The sequence below is a fragment of the Pantherophis guttatus genome, chromosome 3 (genome assembly GCF_059756535.1).
Source record: "Pantherophis guttatus breed Tessera chromosome 3, ASM5975653v1, whole genome shotgun sequence".
NCBI classification, from domain to species: domain Eukaryota; kingdom Metazoa; phylum Chordata; class Lepidosauria; order Squamata; family Colubridae; genus Pantherophis; species Pantherophis guttatus.
In genome coordinates this window covers 81,142,153-81,165,916 of record NC_142065.1, presented here as the reverse complement: position 1 = coordinate 81,165,916, position 23,764 = coordinate 81,142,153, and the positions used below count along the sequence as shown (strand labels likewise).

At 39.1% G+C, this 23,764-nt stretch overlaps 1 protein-coding gene across 5 annotated transcripts in view; it reads right to left on the bottom strand.

Annotated features, from left to right (window-relative positions):
* Nucleotides 1-22,185, bottom strand: part of LRRC8C (leucine rich repeat containing 8 VRAC subunit C) — a 30,095-nt gene extending 7,910 nt beyond the window's left edge. The window contains exons 1-3 of one of the 5 annotated variants that reach the window (XM_034437180.3): nt 21,894-22,181; nt 20,207-20,302; nt 1,694-1,835 (exon numbers count right to left, since the gene is read on the bottom strand). In XM_034437180.3, the coding sequence (XP_034293071.1) occupies nt 1,694-1,831 (138 nt within the window). In that variant the 5' untranslated portion in view covers nt 1,832-1,835; nt 20,207-20,302; nt 21,894-22,181. Of the gene's footprint in view, nt 1-1,693; nt 1,836-19,387; nt 19,708-20,206; nt 20,303-21,893 lie in introns of those variants that run through there. The other 4 variants (XM_087889923.1, XM_060690027.2, XM_034437178.3 and 1 more) reach the window with 4 other exon arrangements.
* Between the last annotated feature and the right edge of the window lie 1,579 nt (nt 22,186-23,764).

Genomic DNA, 23,764 nt, shown 5'->3' with positions numbered 1-23,764 from the left:
TATCTGTTCCAATCTAAAGTGACTTATAAGAAATAACAGTGGAATGTATTTTTTCTTTGTAAACTCCTACATAACTGTTATATTTTGTAAATCTTTAATACAATCTTTTCCCTTCTTTCCTTCAAATTATTTTTTTCTCATTCTTTAAATTTAAAAGAAAAAGTTATGTTCCACTCCCCTTCCCAAATTAGCACATACCAAGAGTATGAAATTTATTAGTTTTGATCTAAACATTTAGATCAAAAGGAAGATATCAGGGCCAAGCAAAATTGTATTAAATTAAATCAAAATAAAAGTAAATATTTACTACCTATGTATTCATTAAGTACCTTTTTTTGTCAGCTGGATTTAATCATGTAACAATTTTTAGAGTTGTTGGGGTTGCATACAAAGCCTGGAGCCGCAAACAACTCTGTGACCTCATTTCATTTTCATTTTTCATTTTATTAAATTTGTATACCGCCCTACTCCCGAAGGACTCAGGGTGGTGAACAGGCACGAAATAAAACACATAAATACAAAAGTTAAAACATGATTAAAACCCAATTAAATAATTTTTGCCCGAGACAATTTAAAACTCCCAATAATTTAAAACGAATTAAAATTTGAGTTTAAAAATTTAAAAGAAGGGGAAAAATTAGGCCAGGCCGGCCTGCTGGAATAGGAGTGTCTTCAAAGCACAGCAGAAAGTGCGCAGATCCGGAATCCTCCGTATCTCCGGGGGGAGCTCATTCCAGATAGTAGGTGCCCACACAGAGAAGGCCCTCCCCCTAGGGGCCGCCAGTCAACATTGTTTGGCTGACGGCACCTGGAGGAGCCCCTCTCTATGAGAGCGTACCGGCTGGTGGGAGCGTACCTCAAGCCGTACACTTGAAAATATTTTCCAATGTACTACAAATGTGTGGGCACAGGTTATGAGAACACTTCATTTGGACACACACATAACTCTACCAAAGATTCATTATATGTAGGAGAAGAGCAGGCAAAGCTGGGGGGCAGAGTTAAACGTAACACCAGTTTAGAGGCCTTGCATTACCACAAGAGATCCAACTCCACCTTCCTATGAATTTCATTGGCGCTTATCTAGCGCCAGTTAATGCTGACTGTTAGTTGACTAGATTTTTGTGTATAGGCTTCAATAAATTGGTTATGCTGCAATCTACACAATGGTCCTGGTTCTTTGTGACTGACTTGGATAGGATCAAATTTATATAATTTAAGTGTGATCAAATTATATAATGTCAAGTGTAAAGTAGGACAACCAGACCTTATATTAATATGATAGCTAAATAAAAAAGTATTTGTCAAAGCAAAGAATCAGGACTGTTTGTAAAGTTGCAATATAGATTTATACAAACCTATGCACAAGAATCTGGTCGGCACTCAATTGATCCTAGATAAGAATTAAAGATTCTAAACTGATGACATGTTTAACTCCACCCACCACCTCTGCTTGCTCTTCTCCTATATCCTATTACTTAAATGACCACATGTGATTCTGGAGCCCACTACTCCAAAAGCTGAGCAACACTACTGCAAATTGGTCTGCTATGTTACTTGAGCAGATGAACAAATAATTCTAGTATCCATGATCTTAAAATCTTTTTTTTAACCAGCATTTAGAATTTGAGACACATCACAGTCCTGCTTCTATGGTATTATTCATTTTTAACTTGGAGTCCTGTTTATTTACCTGTAATGTGCAACCAAACACACCAACCATCAACATGGCAACAGAAAGATAGTCTGTAAATACATCCCACCATGGCTTCAAAACACGGAAGGCTGGCTGCTGTTCAGAGAATTGGCGGAATTCAGTGATAGGAATCATTGTTCTGAAAAAGAACAAAAGGGGGAATGTGTGAAATGGTTACTTTTTTAAATATGAAAAATAAGTTGCTGTTTTATTCAGTGCAACCCTAACATACAAACATACAGAGAGAGAGAGAGAGAGAGTCAGTCAGCCTAGACAACATTTTCTAAAACTTGGCATCTTCCAGAAGTGTGAATTTCAATTCCCCTAATTCTTAGCAGTGATGATATTGGGGGATTCTGTGCATGAAACACTATACATAAAGAGAGATGCCAGGCTAGGAAACGATAGTTTAGAAGTGGTGGTGGAATTTGAAGAACTAGGGAAGTATTAATGTTTCCCAAATTTCTTACTGATCACATGATCTCCTAGGGAATGATTGATTGCTCAAAGCCTCTTAAGGAAGGAATTCATCAGACACTGCTTCAAACATGGATGTTCTTTCAATGACAAGATAAACAAATCAGTAACCAGAACATCTGTATTCTAATCTGTCTGACTAGGCTTCCACCATCAACCTCTTCTACTCCTTACTTAACTTTTACAAATTCCAAATTGTGTTTTCACTCCACTGATCGGCCTGAAGTACCTCATTTCAGAATCAAGTGCCAGCCCAACTGGGAAGAGTTCTATTAGTCATTTTGGTTGCAAGCCAAAAGTAGAAGTAATAAATGCTACATAGATAAGGATCAACAACAGGGTAGCAAATTTGTTTGGTCGTTGTTTTCTGCCAATTCAAAAATGAGTGAATAGCAATTTAACTCAGCAATAGGAAAGCCCCAGACTCTTCTTGCCCAACAGCTATAAGGGAAGAAGGCAAATCAAGAGCATACAGGACAGTCAATTAAGTTAGAAAGGAAGGAAGGGAGTTTCTTGGAAATATGACTGATGACTTAGGAGGAGCAAAGGGAAGGGAGCCAAGAGAATAAAAGCTTGGGACCCATTCTCTCTCTTTAACCATTAAACCACAATTTGAATAAACTACAACCGTCTGTGATCAGAGTACTAAGTCTTAAATTATGTTTTTCAAACTTTGCATTCAAAATTCCAAGCCAATCAGATAAACCACATTGTAGGTTAGACCCTATGTGTGGACATTCAAGAGAAAGGAATTCATATACTCAGAAAGAATTATTCATTTCTTAGTCTCCAATCCCACTCCCCAAAAGTAAATCTTAGACTCCACCCAAGAAATGCACAAATTATAGTGGTTTATGCTCATCAAGAAACAAACATAATTTCTTCTAGCTTTGCTTTCAGTCTTCCTATATTGTATCCTGAGCTGTTATTTTAAAATCTACCAGCCTAAAAAACTTTGGTACAGATAAAATTAGATTATATATAAACCGATGTTTTTTTACCCACTTGTAAATCTCATCATGTCTTCTGACAGAATAAGCTATATAGAAAAGCAGCAGGATCTTTTATAGTACAAACGTTGCTTCTGTCCTAATTAACCTGAATCTTCATATGGTAATTTTTTCCAAGATGACATTACAGTCCACTCTCCAACGGAGTAAACAGAAGCACAAACATGGTTAATGTTTGGTAATTAAAGGCCTGGAAGTAGGCTTAAGTCAGGACATAGTACTCAAATGGAGATGAGTAATGAGGAACTCCTGCACACACATATCTATCTTGATTCTAAAAGAGTTTTATCTTTGAATTCTGTTTTTCCCCCCAATTGGTCTTTGTCACATAAATAAAGAAAAGCTATGAAGTTGGTAGTACAGATGGCATTCCTTGAATAATGAAAGTATATTTTGAGTTTCAAAAGATTGAGAGGGCCTATGCACCAGGATATATTGTAAGTTAATTCATTTACCTACTGCACATTGGCAACTCAGGAATCACTCCTGGATGAGGGTTTGAGATTGAAATAGGTTGAGTTGTAGTTAAAAAGTTGATCAGGAAGAACACAGAATAAGAGAAAGCGGTTGTATGAAAAACAAATTTCTAGCAATGGCACTAAATTCAAGTTAAAACCTATGCATCCTCAGTTTGCTTTATGCTAACCTGCATTATTAACAATTCCTTTATATGTATTTTCTTTTTGTGACCACAGTACTGCTATAGAATTCTTTCAGATGAGTTCAACTATCAGGCTCAGCAGTAAATCTCAGGTTCCAGGCATTTAATCCTTAATTCGGCTTTCAGCTAGACTTGGCAGAAAACTCCCGGACACAATTTAGCTAGAGTAGTCTCTTTATTGCAGACAAAAACACAACCACAATAAATGAGTAATACTGCAGTGCAAAGAAATCAGAGGCCTAGCTATCTATTCACCTATGATTCTTTTTCCCACTTTGTAAAGTGACAGGGTACTTGATGGCTTGAGAAGATGGATGAGATATTAGAGCCAATCTGAAGCCCATAAACCACTGGTTTCTGCCTCTGCAGCCTCAGCTCTTATATATAGTCATTATACTATATTATACCATTTTGGCTAGAACTGGCCGAAAAATGGATTTAAATTTCTGTGGGGTTGCCCACAGTACCACTGTATACGTGTGAGATACACTGGGATCTTGGTTGATCAAAAATTTACTAAACTATAGTTTGCTACTCTTGCCTTTACTCTGAAACTCCCATTCTCATTACATCTGATCTTGCGTGACTGTTAAAATTGTCACAATCCCCCTTTTCTCTTTCTCCTGAGATAAACAATTTTCCATCAGCTCAAAGTCCTGAAATACTGCATCAAGATTTGGAAAGGACTTAGAAGTGGGTTATTTTGCAATCACACCCAATAATTCATGCAGTTATTGTACAACTACAGGTAATCCTTGATTTACAGCAGTTCATTTACTGACTGTTCAAAATTACAATGGTACTGAAATTTTTTACACTTTTTCACACTTATGACCATCACATGATCAAAATTCAGGTGTTTGTCAACTGAGTTAGATTTTCGAAGGCTTCAGTGTCCCAGGTCACGTGATCACCTTTTGCGACCTTCTGACAAGCAAAGTCAATGGGGAAGCCAGATTCACTTAATAACTGTATTACTAACTTAACAACTGCAGTGATTCACTTAAAGACTTCAAGAAAGGTTGTAAAATGGGACAGAACTCACTTAACAAATATCTCACTTAGCAACATAAATTTTGGGCTCAACTGTAGTCATAAGTCGAGGAGTACCTGTTGAAGACTGTGGAAATTTTGTGCAATGGATCCCATTATGCCATTTTTTCAGGAAAATGTAAATTTTGTACAACACACACAAAAAATCATTGCATGGGGACATAATACAAACTGTTGGCCACTTCATGAGCACTCTGTCAAATTTGTATACCCAGAGCATAGTACACCATTTGTACATAAAGAGTTATATATGCAAGCTTCCCTAAAGGATCTGCAAAGCCATCACTTCTGGCTTAATGCCTGAATAGATTTCAGAAAATCATTTGGGGATAGTTGCTAATTCGATGAAGTGGAAATTTTTGAATCCACACCAAAGTTATGATTCCACATAATATCAGGGGGCATAATTAAACCCATAAATGGAGTACTTTGTTCTTTGGGATTTTGACTCTAGGCCGCAGGTTGAGGAGATTACATGACAAAATGTTCTTTCTTAACGAAGAAACAGAATGTGAAGGAAAAGCCGAGAGATTTTTATTGTCTACTTTTTCTGTCTACTGTGTGTGAATCATGATAGGTCTGCATAGAAGCAATCTGAAATAGTGTGGTCTGGTAATAGAAACACCACATTATTCATTGTTTTGAAGGACTGGTGGATTATTCTGTGCATTTGAAAGCTAAATGGAGTCAATTACTTTAAATAGAAATGTAACAACGCTGTTAAACTTCAACAGAGCTGAAGAAATTTTTTGGATGCGAAGTGAAACGTTTTCAAAGAAAAAACAGATAGTCCAGTTGCCTTTTGAAAAAGCACCTTTGGGACAACCATGACCTGGATGACTGAGAATCTCCATAGACATTTAGCGATACACTTTGGGATGAACATTGTTAAAGCATTTATTCTTTTTAGTTTACACTACATATAAAAGATAGGTAGGACATACTCCAGCAAGAATAAAATGTCGCTGGAATTTCTGGACTTCCCATTTATACAAAAACTATACGGTAAAGTATTTGTGCCCAAACATACTTTTTATTGCCTATCCCAACTCTGCCTTCCCTAACCAAATCATCTCTAATCAGTTTAGTATTACAATCAATCTTACTTTTGAACAGATAGATTAATAATCACATTGTTGGCTAACACAAAGGTCATTTCCACACTAGGGATTTAGAGCATCTCCTACAATTGTTCAACTATTGTGCCAAAACAACAGCAGTGAAGCCAGGCTTTATATCATTTCAATAATGTTTGGGTGGTGCTGTGAAAACACTATAAACCACTAGTATGAAAATGAGCTACATTCTTAGAAACGTATAGAATCAGTTACTAAAAGGCACATAGCTAGATTACAGCTTGAAGTAAACATCCATGTTGCTTCTTGAGATGTAAATTTTATTTTCCACTCAGATCACCTTTGCTCCTCTCTAGATTTATTTTTAAGACAAGGAAGAACCATTTACTGTAATAAGCAAGAAAAGTGATGTTCTGTAGGAAAATGTTCATTAAATACAAATACAAATATTTCTTTGTCTCAGTACATGGTTTATTTTTCAGAAGTTGCATGTCAAATCAAATGCTCGCATTTCTTTCAGGATGCCCTACAAATGCTATATAATGCTAAGGTGTCAGGCAACAATGAACCAGCCAATATAATTATTGTTACATCACAGTACTCCCCTGTTTTTTATTAATACAAAACAAGCTCACTTTACTGTAATGTGCATATTAATTTATAATTCACAGTGTCATCTGGAAAAGTCACTAGGAAAACAGCACTCAGAATGGCTTCCTGTATTAGTCTTAAAAATCATTTATCTTAATTATGGAATCCAGAGTTGTTTTGAAATTTATGGATTTGATCTATACAGTAAAACATGCGTGACAGTCAAGGATTACAATGTTTCAAGTGAATTTAAAATGATAGCACCAATAGCTAATGAGATGACATATAAATCAAGGATGAGCATTGTTACCTTGTAAATTGTATTATTTACTAACTCTAAATAACTACTAGTTATTTATTTGTTAACTATTTTGGCTGGAAAAAGTAAAACCATTATTTCTTGTTCGCAATTACTTACTTACTGTTTACTTCTTGTTTTCAATTGAAATTTCCTCTTGTTAACTATTAATCTAACACAATTTAATTTCTGGATCTGCTTGATTTAGCAAAATGGTCATTCTTCTTTTCTCTCTTTAGAAATTCTGGCTCATTCTACAGTAGAGCCAAATAATACTATCTATTATGATTGAAGGAGCTCTGTGGGATGATGAATGTAAGAAACAGTGTTAGGTTTTGCAAGTACTTTCTGTTCAGAGCAGGATGACAAATGCTGGCAAGGCCATCTTGTTTTACAGATTTGTGTGTTTTTTGCCAACTTGTCATATATTTGATGAGCAACCCATTTTTGTTTATCATAACTAGAACATTCCACAGTTTAAAAACATCAACATTAAATGACATATCTATAAATGCTTAAAATACAAAAAACTGTTGTTGGAAAAACTGGAAAGCTTTACAAAAATTGTTTAAAGATCAGCTTAATACCTCAAATTATTCACTTTTAAGACAACAGGCCAAATTTCCCCTCCCAGAACACCAAAAAGAAACATCTCTAATCTCAGTAGCATCTGAATATCGCAAAGGCTCATGGCACATCACATTTGGCCCGCAGAGCAAAGCATTCCCCAAGGATTCTAGAATATTCCAGTGACATCACATGTTATTTTCACATCAAATGTTTGAACAATTTTTCAACCAGACCACATCATCAGGGCAATTTGCTAATTTGGGTATTTCCTTTTAAACATGAAGTATTACCTTATACAATACAAACATCAGAGAAACCTTGCACATAAAAAATTAGTATGAAAGCCAGAAACATTTAAGTACTTGACAATATTTGTTTCATTCTCTGCATTAGCCAATGGCATATTCAGGATGCCATAAATTACAAAGAATCATTTTAGATTATCAAGACTCATGGAGAAACATATTAAAAAGAAAACAGAACTAGACTAGAATTAAGGATTCCCAAATTCAAATTTGCATTTAAAATCAGACAGGGCATCATCACCTCTCACAATAATCTACCTCTCACTCAAAGCTATTATGAAGATTACTAGGAGGCAATAGGTGTAACATACCATGCATATATTTATTGCCCATCTGCAATTTCATATAGGTAATTCTAGGTAGCCCAGAGATTAAAAAAAATATTTTAATACAAATGAAAATAAACATAATAGGAAAATGAAAGAGAAAGTCAGAGAAAGAAGAAGTATAGGAGAAAGGGGAAAAAAGTATTGATTTCCAACTTTTTTCAGCTCAGTAGAATACAAAGTAAAATTATAGCCTCTACTTTTTACTTTTGCATATTTAGTAAATATTAGCCATTTCCATGGCATCAAAGTAATCTAAACAGCAAATCCCAAAATCAAGATTTCATTTTTTTTCTGTCTCGAGTTCACATATTGCCTAGCTACCGATCACATTGTCACTGCCAAAAGATAAAAACTAGGTCCAAAGTGTGACACTTCCCCTAAATCATTTGTTAGGCCACAGGTAACTTTGGGTCAGTTGCATGCTAGCCATGAATTCCTCTGTGGAGGAGACACTACTCTGTGTCCTGCATCCAGGGTCACTGAATAAAGCCAGGTCACTAATAAAATTTCTATCGACCAAGAGTAATATACAGATTTCTCCAACTGAAGTCCTTAAAATTATATCATAATGCCTGCTCATGATAACAAATACCCAAATTAGTTGCAAGCAATGAACTGAATTGGAAATTAAACAAATTATACATCTAGCTGATTTGTCCAGACACTATCCTCTAAAGATGCAATTTAACTGGCATATTTCAAAATCAAAAGGTCTTCTTATCAAGACCTTTCCTTGTAAGAAATGTTAATTTAAGATCACAGGAAGCTAAGGAGGGGTACGATTGATTTCCTGAAATATGGGTTTTTATATAAAGGATACATTCTACCTTATGTCTGCCCTTTTACAAATTGCCTGTAGCATTTTTCAGCAGCCCTTTACACACATGGATTAATAAATATTTCTTCAGGCATCCAATGCATCTTAGGCATTTATTTTCTTTAAAAGAAATTTAGACTCCAGAGTGTGATCCTATTTGTGCTCAGAAGTAAGTCCAACTCAGTTAGAATGAACTCATGCATAGAAAATGCATAAAGCTGTAGCAAGAGTGAGCATCATGTTTGTTATTATTTCAGCTTTACAATAACAAATCTAGAAAGCAACTGAGCTGAAAGATCGTAATAAGCTTTTCAAAGTTGTTTGGTAAATTCCATAGTTAAGTAGGAATTGAACCTTGGTCTCCTCATTTAATATCTTAACCTCTACACCCAATTTGCTGCTCTTCAAATAAGTTTAAATTACAATGTCTGCAATTATTTACAAGCAAAATTCTAGGACTGTAGTTGCAACAAAACTGCAGATACCAGGCTGGGACAAGAAACAATGGATGGAAATTAATCAAGGAGAGAAGCAACCTGGAATTAAGGAGAAACTTCCTAACGGTGACAACAATTAACCAGTTGAACAGCTTGACTTCAGGAGTTGGGGGAGGCTTCATCTCTGGGGGGTTTTTAAGAAAAGACCGGATAGTCATTTGTCTGAAATGGTATAGGGCAGTGATGGCTAACCTTTTTGCCATTGCGGGCCAAAAGCGGTGTGAGTGCGGGGGGGGGGGGTGTCACACACACGTGTGCCCACATCCATAATTCTATTTGCCCCGCCCCATGCTCCCTCTTCTTTTGGCACGCAATGGCACAGTGTGCCCAGTAGACCCATTTTTCGCTCTCCCCAGGCTCCAGAGCCTTTCTAGGAGCCTGGGGAGGGCAAAAACAGCCTTCCCCACCCCCCTAGAGGCCCTTCGGAGGCCGTAAACAGCGTGTTTAATAAAAGCAATTGCTACAATTTTCTCCATACTTCATAATATTTTAGAGCTTTGTATTTCAAATAATATATTACATGGGCTTTGTGCATCACACTAAACTGGGACTATATTTACCATGGTTTGACTACAATTGTCTGGATTCAAATAATATGGTAAGCCATAAACCGTTGTTTACAACCACAATAACAAGTTTTAAAGAACAAGATATGTCAAAATCCAATCAACAGATGTTTGATCTCTCCTTTCATTCAGTTCCTCTATCTTAACTCTTAGAAGGTAGAGTACTGCAGAGTTAAAACATGAGGAATCAGAAATGATTTCCAATGCAGATCCACAAATGAAACAGGACAGACACTCGTGTCAGTTGGAGGCAAGAGATGAATGAGAAACAAACAATATTGTTATGAATTTAGTGCTAAGTACCTTCAACCTATTATTTTTCTACAATTCAGTATGCAACATCTCATAAAGCTGTAGATAATTAAAACACATACTGGGAATATTTCAAACCATGCCCAAAGTTATGTTTTATTCTTTTTAATATATGTATTGTTTACAATAGGTTTATAGGCTGTTTTTGTTTTAATATTTTAAACATTAAAACAGAGAGAAAACAAATGCAGGGATAGATCAGAATTTGTTTAAAATACACAACAAATTAAGAAGACTGAAGTTTAGCATACTGCTATAATTTAAAGTAGTTTTCTAGCAAGTTGATAGAAAAAGTTAATGGAGATAAACATCATCTTGTTCTGGACACTCTGCCAAGACCAACTATGTCACAGCTATCAGAAAAAGATGAATCCCCATCTACTAAGCAGAATAACCTATTGTGAGTATCAGTGCTATTGGTTAGCAAAACACCCTTATTGATTGCATTCCTAAAATGCATGTCCCTGAATATGGATCTTAATACAGTAGCTTATATTTGATATGGTGGGATTTATTTCCCAGCCCATATAGATAGGAGTGTATTTTTTTAAATTGTTTTAAAAGAAACAGAAAATGAAAACAAAGCAGAAAGATAGCTATAATGCAAATATTAAAACTACACATAAAAGGTACTTAAAAATGAAAAAAAAAGAAGCAAAGAATATATATTTATAGCAATTGAGTGTTAATAATAATATACTTATTCAATGTAAATATTATCCAAGTGCATAGATGTTAATTTCCAATACATTTATAAAACTATCTTTCTTTTAGCCTACCGTACTTTGTATAAATGAGTTCCAAATTTCATTATACTTGTCCATACAAAATCTGTATCTATAGCCAATTCGCTCATAGATTGCAATCGTAATCAGGTCTTCAATCCATTCAGTGACTGGAGTTATAAATAGGCAGGGGTGAAATTCAGCAGGTTCTGACAGGTTCTGGAGAACTGATAGAGGAAATTTTTAGTATTTCAGAGAACCGGCAAATACTACCTCTGGCTGGCCCCAGAGTGAGATGGGAATGGAGATTTTGCAATATCCTTCTCCTGGAGTGGGATGGGAATGGAGATTTTGCAGTATCCTTCCCCTGCCACGCCCACCAAGCCATGCCAGTCACACCCACAGAACCCGTAGTAAAAAAAATTGAATTCCACCACTGTAAATAGGGTTGTATTGTTACAAGGTTATAAGGTTTTTCTCATCATGAAAGAGTGCATCACTTCCTTCAAGAATTTGAAGCTCTAACCCAGAGAAGGTTCCCTCTGTCCTGAGAGAATACCTCACTGAACAGGGGATGGAGGCCATGTATGGTAGTTACTCATTGGTTTTCTCTATTAAATATCTTTTATAACTTCTGCTTTCAACTTAAAGATGCTTTCATTCCAAGCATCTCATATAACCTAATTCAACAAACAGGAACAGAATGTGGCATACAGTCAAGACTGCTCTAACTAGACAGAGGATGAAAACAATATCAATTTAAGCTATTCTTTTCAAAGAAGATCGTCAAAATTAAGTACTTATGCTCAATGTAAACAGTCTTAAATATTTGTGGAAAAATAGAATTGAAATAGTAAGGTACAAAGGTAGTTAATGCTAGATACTGTCTCTGGCAAAATATTTAACCATGGAAAATATTCCAAGCAACATTGACTCATAATTTAATAAAATGTATGCATATGTATGCACATATTACACAGATACACACGCCAAACCTAATTTACTTAAATATTTTTGAGTTCAGTCCCATTTTATTAATTCTATTTACATATTTCAAAACATCATGTTACTGGAGATACTTGGCTAAGGGACAGAAATGGAACCTCACTCTGGAAATCCCTCATGTGTATTTTACTCAGAAGCAACTCACACTGTTCTTTGTATTCCCAGATATATGCACAGATAGTCCTCAACTTACAACCACATTTGTACCCAAAATTTCTGTTGCTAAGTGAGGGATTTGTTGAGTTTTACCCCATCTAATGACCTTTCTTGCCACAGTTGTTAAGTGAATCACTGCACTTGTTAAATTGATAAACAGTTGTTAAATGAATCTGGCTTTCCCATTGACTTTGCTTGTCAGATTGTAAAAGGTGATCACATGACCCTGGGACACTGTAACTGTCATAAATATGAGTGGGTTGCTAAGCGTCTGAATTCTGATCACAGGACCATGGGGATGCTGCAATGGTCGTTAAGTGTGAAAAATGGTCATAAGTAACTTTTTCAGTGCTGTTGTAACTTCGAATGGTCACTAAACAAACTGTTGTAAGTCGAGCACTACCTCGGCTTACAACAGAATTATACTTCTACTCCTCCGGCTTTTTTGTGGAAAGTATTCCAAGTAAAATGTTTTTTGATCAAGAATAAGCAGCCAGTCAAAATGTAAGTCTTAATCCTCCCACCCATAACACACAGAGAAGATTGTCATTCCCGCATCCTAATATTGGAACAGAACTGCTTCCCGTAACAATTTATCTTTATCATGTACTATTTTGTCTAAAATTAAACTGCTGAAATACTTGACTTAAAAGGATTCACTTTTGTCATTATATGCAGACTTACCACACTAACAAAGTCACAAAAGAAATGGCAATCAATGCCCTTCCAGAATATTATATTACCAGAAGTCATAACCAAAAGCTAAAGATAAGCTACGGAAAGAAGCCTTTTGATGTATCATCATGCACACTTCCAGTGAAGAGAAAATTTGATTCCCTGTCTGTTCAGCAAAAACCCAAAATAGTTACTCATACTTGTGGTTCAAGTGGAATACTTTGAACTACAGGCAGTCCTTGACTTGCGTCTGGTTGCTTAGGTCCAATGGACCCCCAAAAGGTACTCACAACCTATATTTGAAGTTTGATGATGGCCATCCCCCGATGCAGTCACATGATTGCATTTTGGGCACTCAGGAACCAGCCTGCATTTATAAACATTGCAGCATCCCATGATCGCATGACCACGATTTATGATTATTACTTCTTCTTTCTTTTTTTGCCAGTAACTAGTTTTACTTCTGGTTTCCAGCAAGAAACACCACCGCAGACAATGGATTCACTTAACAACCATGGTGTTTGCTTTACAACTGCCACAAAAAATGTCATAAAATCAGGTCAGTCAGAGTGCCTTGTCTTACAACTGTCATGACATATGATGAAACTTCTGGACTCCACTGCAGTTTTAAGTCAATGACTATCTGCATTTAGGCTGATTCAAATGGTCCAAAGTATCTCCATGCACAGTTCCAACCTAGTTGGCAGAATATAATGAATGACAGAGGTTATGTACAACTATCTTATTCTTCCAACTACATAATGTGTATCCTGGGAAGTAAAAATGTGCCAGGACCTCACACAGATCCTTTATTCTTACTCCCTCTCTTGCTTGAGCAATGCAAGTCAGCCAAAACAATTATTGCTTGCTTCCAAACCAGAATTGGAAATATTTTTGAAGTGGATCTTAATTTCTGTCCTGAACCAAACTACTGGGTAGATGCACATATATCACCAGGTTCTCAGTCTCTTAGAATAGGGATCCCCAATCCCCCGGGCTATGGACCAGTACCAGTCCATGGCTTGTTAGGAACTGGTCTGTGAAAGCAGTGAAGCTTTATCTGCACATGTGTAGGATCTAGATTGCACGTGAAATCATTTTCCTCCTCCTCTCCCCACCCCCAGTCTGTGAGGAAGACAATTTTTCTTCCAAAATCAGTCCCTGGCAGGGTGAATAAAAATCAATGTTTTTTTAAAAAAAATTTTTAAAAAATGGATTTTTTTTATTTAAATCGGAATTTTTTTATTTTTTTTGAATTTATTTTAATAAAAAACTTTTGGGGTAAAAATCTATCTAAGATAGTTTTCTATTTAAGATACATAAATAATTTAGTTTATTCAGCATGAAATGGAGCTTAGTTAGGTAGCATGAGGCTGTATATTCTGCAACACTGGGACTATCAGTGAGTCAACAGTGGGTCAAAGGAGTAGCAGAGAGGACAGTTGCTCTTTAAAAATTATGATTTAAATCGAGTTGATTTAAATCAAGCCTTTTTACTAGTGATTTAAATCATGATTTAAATTGTGATTTAAATCATGATTTAAATTGTGATTTAAATCAACTCGATTTAAATCGTGATTTAAATCAACTCGATTTAAATCAAATCCACCCTGGTCCCTGGCACCAGAAAGGTTGGAGGCCACTGTTTTAGATAGCCTCAATGGAGAGAAAATGTAAAATTTGTCTCTACATTTATGAGATGGGGGTGAAACTATCATCTTTATAGCTTTGGATATCACTGTTGGTAAAACCTCATTACCTTTCACAGTTTCTTTAAAAAAATTATCCTGGTAATAAACATATAGCCACAGTTACAGACTCTAATTGGAACTGTTGTGCGATTGTAGAGGGAAAGTCTTGTGACTTTCAACTACAATGTCACACTCAACTACAATGTCAGTTCTGCTGTGGTTATTAAAGTGACATTAAGTACAATGTCATGTGACTGCAACTTGTGACTTCTTGCTGTATTCCCTGTGGTTTTTGCTTTTTTGGAAGCCTTGTGAAGGTGTCAAATGGCGATCAGGTGAGTATAGGATGTTGTGACCAATGTAAAATGGGCCTTTACAAACTTCTCTTGTAGGATGTAAGGGTTATGCAAAATTCAGCTAATGAGACATTCCCTCCAAATTTGGATCTCACTAAAATTCAGTAAATATTTATTCATGGAGCTATCAGCAAAAGCTACACTGGAATCACACTTTCACACCAGTTCTCCCCCCCCCCCCGGCATAAATAGGAATAACCTGCAGAAATTCATAGATGTCAGGCTTTTATCCAAGCCACGGTAATACATTTTTCGTCTAAGAATTAAAAATGCCGCCTTGAAATTTTCACAAAGGCAAATGATGAAACATGGAGAGAATAATAAGGACTACAGTCTACAAAGTTTAAGAATCTACTCAGTAGTGGGTTTCAATTTAGTTTCAATTTAGTTTGCTACTGGTTTGCTCTTGGGCACGCGTGCGCACAGTGCCTTCCTCAGGCAGCTGGGCGGAGCCTCCCACCGCTGCCACTACCCGTTCGCCCGATCTGGGGCGAATTGGTAGCAATCCACCACTAGATCTACTTCTTTTTATAGGTATGTTTAAACCCTGGATTTCTTTCTTGCAACTTTGTTGAAAAGACACATAGCTACTCTTGGGAATAGGTGGGGGGCTTTTCTGTTTTGACCATCCCCAAATTATTTATAAAGCAGACATCCCTGTTCCAAGACATCCTATTTCCTGCTTTGCCAGCTTCCTCCTTAACAATAAGATATTCTTTTTGTGTTTCTGTGAAGGAAGATCCAAAGGGGTGACAATGAAAACATGTTGTAAAACAGACACAAAACCTTGCCAAACCCCACAGAGCAGAGCAAGACTAAGAATACAAGAATGCACAGAATTTTGCACAGCTAGTCCTCAATTTACAAGTCACTGAGCAATTGGTTGTAACTTGAAGATTAACTGTACAAAAGGTACTTATGACCCCATTCCAAAGTTCCAACATAACACATGACCACAATTTGGGTGCTTGGCAAACAGCCTGCATTTACAGCCATTTGCAGCATCCCACATTCACTTAATGACCATTTCCCAAAAAAAACCCCAACATTGTAAAATTGGGTTGGTTATATAATGATTCACTTTACAACCATCACAATTTATAACCATAATTGGCAGGGACCATAACTGTCATGAGTCAAGATACTATCTGTAAAATATCTTGGGGAAAGTACAGAATCTTGAAAACTGTTAATAACTATTTCTCAGCCTCATGTATACTGAATTACCGTATTTTTTAGTCCATAAGACACACTTTCCCCTCACCAAAAGTGGGTGGAGATGTCTGTGCATCATATAGAGCGAATGTTGCCGAAGTCCCGCCCACCTGCCAGCCCCCACCCGCGGGCCGTTTTCAGCCTCCGCACATCCCATTTTTGGCGTCCGCACATCCTGTTTTCGGCTTGTTCCAGGCGGCAGGTACTGCCGCCACCACCGCTGTTCACTGCTGGCGGTGATTCCTGCTCCCTGGAATGGGCTGAAAACAGGACGCGCAGAGGCCAAAAACGGAGCGCACGGAGGCTGAAAACAGGACACGTGGGGGCTGAAAACAGGACGCATGGAGACAGCGATAGGCGGCAGCGATCCCCACACCTTGGAACAGCTGATCGGCAGAACTCCTGGAGGCCAATCCAATCACCAATCAGCTGCTTGTGCTAAATCAGGCTGCGAAGCTGTCCAGCCTGTTTGCTGCAAGGACGCTAGCCAGATGAAGACTGATGGATGCTGGGAGGCAGAGGCAGGTTTTTTTTTCTTGTTTTCCTCCCCAAAAGCTAGGTGCATCTTATGGTCTGGAGCATCTTATAGTGCAAAAAATACAGTAACTGCAATAAAGACTTTTTGAATCTTTTCAGCAACATCTTCACAGATTTCTCTTCACCTGGGGTGAGTTGTAGTTTGAGAGAAACTGTCAACTGAAACCTGGGTGGCTATGCCTTCCTTTCCTCTCTCAGGTTCCCCCCAATCTCTCCTACACCTGTAAGAAAGAACCCCATTTCAGAACAGTGTACTATGCAACTGATTCAGCTGCTGGCATTTCTGCCTGAAGTTGAAAAAACTCTATCTGAAACCAAGGACTTCAGGGGAAATTAACACTAACTGAAATGTGAGCCAGTTTGGTCTAGTGGTTAAGGCACCAGGCTGAAAACCAAAAGACTGAATTCTTCTCGTCCTGCCTTAGGCATGAAAGCCGGCTGGGTGATTTTGGGCCAATCATTCTCTCTCAGCCCAACCCACCTCACATCATAGTTGTGGGGAAGTTAGAAGGGGGAAAGAGTATTCACTGCCTTGAGTTACTTATTAAAATAATAATAAAGGCAGGATAAAAATAAATAAAAGTTAGTTTTCATATAAGACAATTACTTTGCTCCACCTCGAGTAGAAAAATAATTGTACACAAGCTACAATAAACTGAACGGAAAAGCAGGAAGAAACATCAGTGTGTTCTGACTGATTAAAAACAACAGAAAAAAAAGGAAATGATTCACAAACCACAGGTGCTTAAAAGAGCTATGTTTCCAATCCTAAATAGGCCCACAAACTAGTTTTTAAAACCAAATATAGCTTCATCTTCCAGCTCTGGATGTGTCAATACAAATGAATTTGTCTATTGTTTATTGTAAAAGACTGATAGTAAATAAGATCCTTGAGATAAAGAGCCTTGATAGTACAGTGGTCTACACACCCTGTTATTAACACAGCTGCCTGCAATTTACTGCTGGTTCGAATCTCTCCAAGGCTCAAGGTTGATTCAGCCTTCCATCCTTTCTAAGGTAGGTGAAATGAGGACCCAGTTTGTGGGGGCAATAAGCTGACTTTGTATAAATATACAAAAGTATGAAGGCTATTGCTTAACGCATTGTAAGCCGCCCTGAGTCTCCGGAGAAGGGCGGCATATAAATCAAATTAAAAAAAAAAAAGATGAATGACCAATGTTAGTCTATAAAGAGAATACTGCAAGTTTCCCAGGAGCTGAAGCATGGCCAGCCTAATCAATGTCACAGAATGTCAGCTTCTTTCCCTAAGCTTCCTTATGTTGCATGAGACACTCTGATGCATGTGTTAATATAGGAGAAGGAATGGCAGAATCTGGTGGCAGGGTGAAAAGAGGAATCAGCCTAGAATCCCTATGTAGCCACAAGCAAACTAAGTGCAACCCCCTGGAGTGCCGGTAACTCTTATCTAACTCTAACCAGGTGCCAATTGTTAAGTAAGATTTCAGTCCAAAGGCTTTTAGCAATAAATCAGCTTCTTTGGACCTTCTCTTGTGAACCTGGTCTTTCGCATCTAACACTTACTTAATTGCAACGGATGCTGCCACTAAGGAAGTATGAAATCAAACCAAGTCCTTGATGCCCAATAAAATAGCAATAAGAAAACTAAATAGAGTTCTGTGATATACACTGCAATGAGACCAAACATCTCTCTTGGTGCCTACTAAGTTTCTGCTCCTGTGCTGAGAAAAAAAATGAGACTTTTTAAAAAAACAAAAAAGTTTTTAATAGTTTTTCATAGGGCTCAGAAGCAACATAGGAAATCATTGTGATAGGTAGATACAGTCCACTGCTATATTTAGAAGCTTGCCCAGAAAAGAAAGGAAGAGGGAAGAGGAGAGGAGAGGAGAGAAAAAAGATTAAAAGGGAGCTGGGAGTTTGTTGGAAAGACAGATAGGATCGTTAAAGTGTGTCCTGTGCTAACAAATAAAAAAGAAGTTTTTATGGTGGCAATATAGGAAGTTAAGAAGAAAAGCCAGTATAGGAAGATGAGAAGAATAGCCACCCTACATCAAAAGCCAGAATTCCCATGCAGGCAAATCTAACACCAAGGCATCAGACCTGAGTGGAGTCTTGTACTAGTTCACAGAACAGTTACAGAATCAAAAGGAGCAGACAATCAGAAAGTCAAGTCCAAGGCTGGAAAATTATTTACCTACAGAAGTCTGACTCTCAAAAAAGCTCTCTTTTATAGCATGTGTCCATTTCTCTGTGTCATGCCTCTTTCTTCATTAAGCCAATGAGATTTCTTGGCTTACTGAACAACTGCACCCTCTCATTTAGTGTCCGCTATCTGTTCTAACAATTTGCTCATTCAGCAAAATGGTCACTATATGAACACATGTCTGACGTGTCTGAGAGAGAGAGAGAGAGATGCTGCAAAGATCACTGGTTGCTGCCGTCTGATTCATACAAAGTTATCTCACAGAGTTTCCTGTGCCTGAACCTGTTTTTGTCCCCTCGCAGGGCAGAGTCAACTGCTTAGACAAGCTATCTCTTCCTGAGCTGCTTTTCTCCCTAAAAAGTGTTAATTACAAGCTAACCAACTCAGGTCCCTGACCTTAATTAGTTAAGTAGAACCCTCTCCTGGGTGGTGCTGCGGCCTGAATCAGTTTTATACTGAAGACTTTTGTTGTCAGGCTCACAAAATTTGGCCGTAAATGAATGCATTGGTCATAATGGATTTTTCCCCCCCTTATTACCATCATATTTGTGAATAGTTGCTGCTAAATGAGGAGTGGCTGCACTCACCTGACCTTTCTACATGTGTGAGAATCTTTTTGGGTTCAGAGTCTACTTCAGGTGACTCAGTAGACTGCTGTGCTTCTGCAAGAGGAGAGGCTGGTTACTTGACTGTTCCAGAATTGCAGGCTCATCCTTCAAAAGGCTCTTTTTCCTGAACTTCATCTGGGAGTCTACTGACTCTTGAGCTGCAAGGTGAAAATCCAGCAGTCCCACTTCCTCCAATTTTGAATCTTACAATCAGGTAGGTCCATACAGAATAAGGGAAAAACTGACAATTGTGATGGCTGTGTTCATCCAGGGAGTCATTTGGTGGTCCAGTTTTTTCTCTGTAACGATTTGAAAAAAAATCCAAATGTCCTCACTATCCTGCCCCGCAAAACAGATAAAATACCCATAAAACGCTGCCCTACTAGCCTTTTCTATTGCGTTCCAGTGAGTTATAAAAATTGAAACCTGCCAATAAGCCTATCAAAAACATATGTCCTAAATTGAAAATTCAAAATCTTTTGTTTTACAACATGAAGTAAGCTTGCCTTCCAAAAGGAATAAAACATTAGCGTGCATATGGGAGCTTTTACAGTATGCTCAGTTTTCTTAATGGATTTACAAACGATAAAGAAAAGCTGGCAGCCAACACCCATCTCATATCAACAAGAATAAAAACAAAACTCCATTACATAGGTCAAGAAACTATTTTTTAAGTGAAAGGAAAACAATCAGACTTGGTTACCTCAAGGCTTTTCATTCACTCAGTCACATCCATCTATTCATTAGGGTAGTATTTCTCACAAATTAGGAAACCGCATAAATAAAGTGATGGCTTACCTCTTAGATACGGTTATCTTAGTTTGTAAACAACAGTTAAAAGACTGCAATGGAGTGTTGGAATGAAATGTTCCAAAAGCACAATCCTTTGCATGCCTATTCAAAATAGATAATTGAGTTTTATTACCAGATTAACTGTAAGGTTATAATTTTAAATGAAGAAGGCAGGACAGTTGCACAGTAAATTTTCCACCACTCCTGAAGTCCCGCTTTATCATAATTTCCACTACATCCTTGGGAAAAGCAAGAAGCATAATATAAGGCCTTTGCGATGATACTGGACTTCAGTTCCCATAAACCCCAAACATTAGCTGAGGATGAGGAAAAATAGAATCCAAAAGTTTTCCATTGGCTAGTTAATATTTCCTATTTCTGTCTCGCTACAGTCGCTGGAAATGTGAGAGCTATTTAACATTGCCCTAATAATTCCATTTTCCCCCTTTTCCCAGTCCCAGGAATGACAATAACTATTCAATATGAGTTGGCAGCACTTCTATTTTCATCTTTAACATATATATACACACACACATACACACACACACATATAGATATAGAGATATGGAGATATATAGATATAGTGGATTATATCAAGAGGAGTGCTTTACATAACTCATTGTTCTCTTAGATCCTGTGTAACCCATCCGACATTGGAGTACCTCTCCCATCAGCCACAGCCGCCCAGAGGTATACAGTAAGGAAGCGAGATTACGAAGGCGTCATATTGAGCCGAGTACAAATCAGCCCGCCCGAAACTAAAGCTACGCATTGCAACTTTTCCACTCCTTCCTATCCCCTTCTAGCGCGGTTGCCGGCCCTGAAACTGCAACTTTTTCGGCTTCCACTTCTGCCTCCGTCGCTTCTGCCGGCAAAGACGCGTCGTCGGCAGCGGCGGGAAACGTCCCGCGCCGTCCCCAGCCTCAGCAAAAGAGGTGGCCGCCACCCTCGTCCTTTCTCCCCACCCCCCCCGCCCCAGCCGCCGTTTCCTTCCCTCGCTGAAAGCGGAGTCTAGGGGAAAAAAAGTTAACTACGACGAGGGACCGGTCGTTGTTGAAAAGTTTTCCTCCAGGGAGCCACGGAGTCCGCCCAAACGGAGCAACAACGCGCAAGCGGAGAGATGCATTTCTCCTGGGAGAAATAACGGGCCGCTCGTTTTGTGGCACGTCAGGCGGTTGGGGGAGACGAGAGGCACGGCTCGAGGCGATAAAGGGGAGACGGCTTCCCGGCTCCCAAGAACAGCCAAGGCTGAGGGGGGCGAGGTTGGGCAAAGGCCAAAGAGGAGCCAGGTTTCCTCCGGGTGGCCGCCCCACCACCACCACCACCTCCCCGCCGCCGCCTTGAGAGAGGAAACGCAAAAGCCAAGGAAGAAAAATAAATGTCCTTTACTCGTTGAAGAAAAAAAAAAAAGGGGGGGGGAACTTCAGGATGGCATGCATAAAAAATCCCGAACCCCCCGGTGTTGAGATGTTTTCCCAGCGCGAGACACTGATTAGTAATTCCACCCCCGCCCCAATTTATTTTCGAGGAGAGCCTCCTCTCCCGCCCCCCCGCCCCCAAAGGTCTCGCATGGAGAAGCCATCCGGAGTTGCCGCGTTCCGGCTCCTGAGCCGCCAAAAGGGGCCGCCAAGTGGCTGCGGACAAGGGGCGCTCCATCTCCCACCCACCCACCCTCCACGATGGGTGGACTCACCTCGCTGAAAAGAGCGCCCCGCGAGCGCTGGAGGGGGGAGAGGAGAGAGAGAGAGAGAGACAATTCACGGGCAGCGGCTGTGCTGGAAGCCAAGGCGGGCTCTGGCGCCCTCCATAGCAGCCCAATGCGGCGTCCGGCTGATGCTCCGCGGCGAGCTCTGTGCGGAGAGCGGTAACTCGAGGCCGCGGTCCCCGGTCCCTCCTTTCTCTCCTCCTCCCGCCTTCTCTGCCGGCCGCCACCTCCGGGCCACTCCCTGCTTCGACGCTGAGGCGCACGTGGCTTCTTGGAGGCTGCTACTGCGCAGGGAGGGTGGCGGGAGGTTTCCGCCCTTTGCCCTGGCCGGACGTGGACCGGTGGAGGGCAGATGCGGCGCCCCGATTTCGTTGCAACATGGGGAGGCTGTGGTTTTCGGGAATGCCCGCTCACTGCGCAGTTCTGCCCGCGCTTGGCTCCACTATTAAGAACTTATGCCCAAATATGCATAGGCAAGGTTGCAGCCGAGCTGTGCAAACCTATATTGGGGGTTTATTCAGGAATGAACCTCACCGACTTCGTTGGTACTTAATCATCATCATCCAAGCCATTGTCTATCCACTGCAGGATAAAGGCCTCTTCCGCATGTTTCCAACCAATACGGTCCTGAGCTTTCCTTTTCCAATTGAGCCAACAATGATCCATCTTGTTTTAGGTCTCTTTCGTGGATGCTTTTTATCAAGTGGGCTGCCACAAAAAAAAAAAAAGAGGGGGGAGTCAAACTATTCTCCAAAGCACCTGACGGCAGGACAAGAAGCAGAGGATGGAAACTAATCAAGGAGAGAAGCAACCTAGAACTAAGGAGAAATTTTCTGAAAGTTAGAACAATTAATCAGTGGAACAACTTGCCTCCAGAAGTTGTGAATGCTCCAACACTGAAAGTTTTTAAGAAGATGTTGGATAACCATTTGTCTGAAGTGGTGTAGCTTTTCCTGCCTAAGTAGAGGGTTGGACTAGAAGACCTCCAAGGTCCCTTCCAACTCTGTTATTCTATTCTATTCTATTGGAATGGAGAGACTTACCCAGTTTTGAAGTTCTAAGGCTGCCTTGGTCCACCTGCCTTCAGTTCTTCTTGCTATGTGACCAGCCCGTTTCCATTTCAATTCACTGATATTTATTGCTAAATAAGTACAAGATCACAATACAGCCTGCCTTTAAGTATTGCTTATTGCCCAGGATTAACCTCCCTTATATTTTTTGCAGTCATAAAAGTGGCTCCAGTTCAGAAGGTTTTATCTGTACAGGGCTAATTGATTATATATGTATGTATGTATGTATGTATGTAGGAGTGTGTGTATGTATGTATGGTATGTAAGTATATATATATGTAGAATAGATGTATATAGATGTAGCTCAACTATAATTCCTATTTTCCCTCATTGTTCATGCTGGTTGAGTCTGCTCAGAGTTTTAGCAACATCCAGAAAGCCGCAGATTCTCCAATCTTCACTTGAAGCTGATTTTAGCCTTTGCCAATAAATGATGAAAAGATGTTGTTATTTCTGATGGATTACAGTAAGATATCAGACATCATGCAGCAACTAGGAAAGGACCTGCTATGGGGAATACGTTTCCCTTTCCTCCTGTTGTCTCTGGAGGAAGGGGGTAATTGGGATCCAGTTGCTTTAGCTCTGCAGGAATGATGGGAAACACTGCTGTCAGCCATGAGGGCTGAAATCATTCTATGAACTAAGCCAAAACCTAACAAATGCCAGACACTGTGGAAAGCATTCTCTATATTTATATATATGTGAATGAAAAATGACTGATTGTATGTATTGTGCTAATATGACTTATTGTAGTTTAATGTATTGCATACGCCCAACTGGTGTGATTTA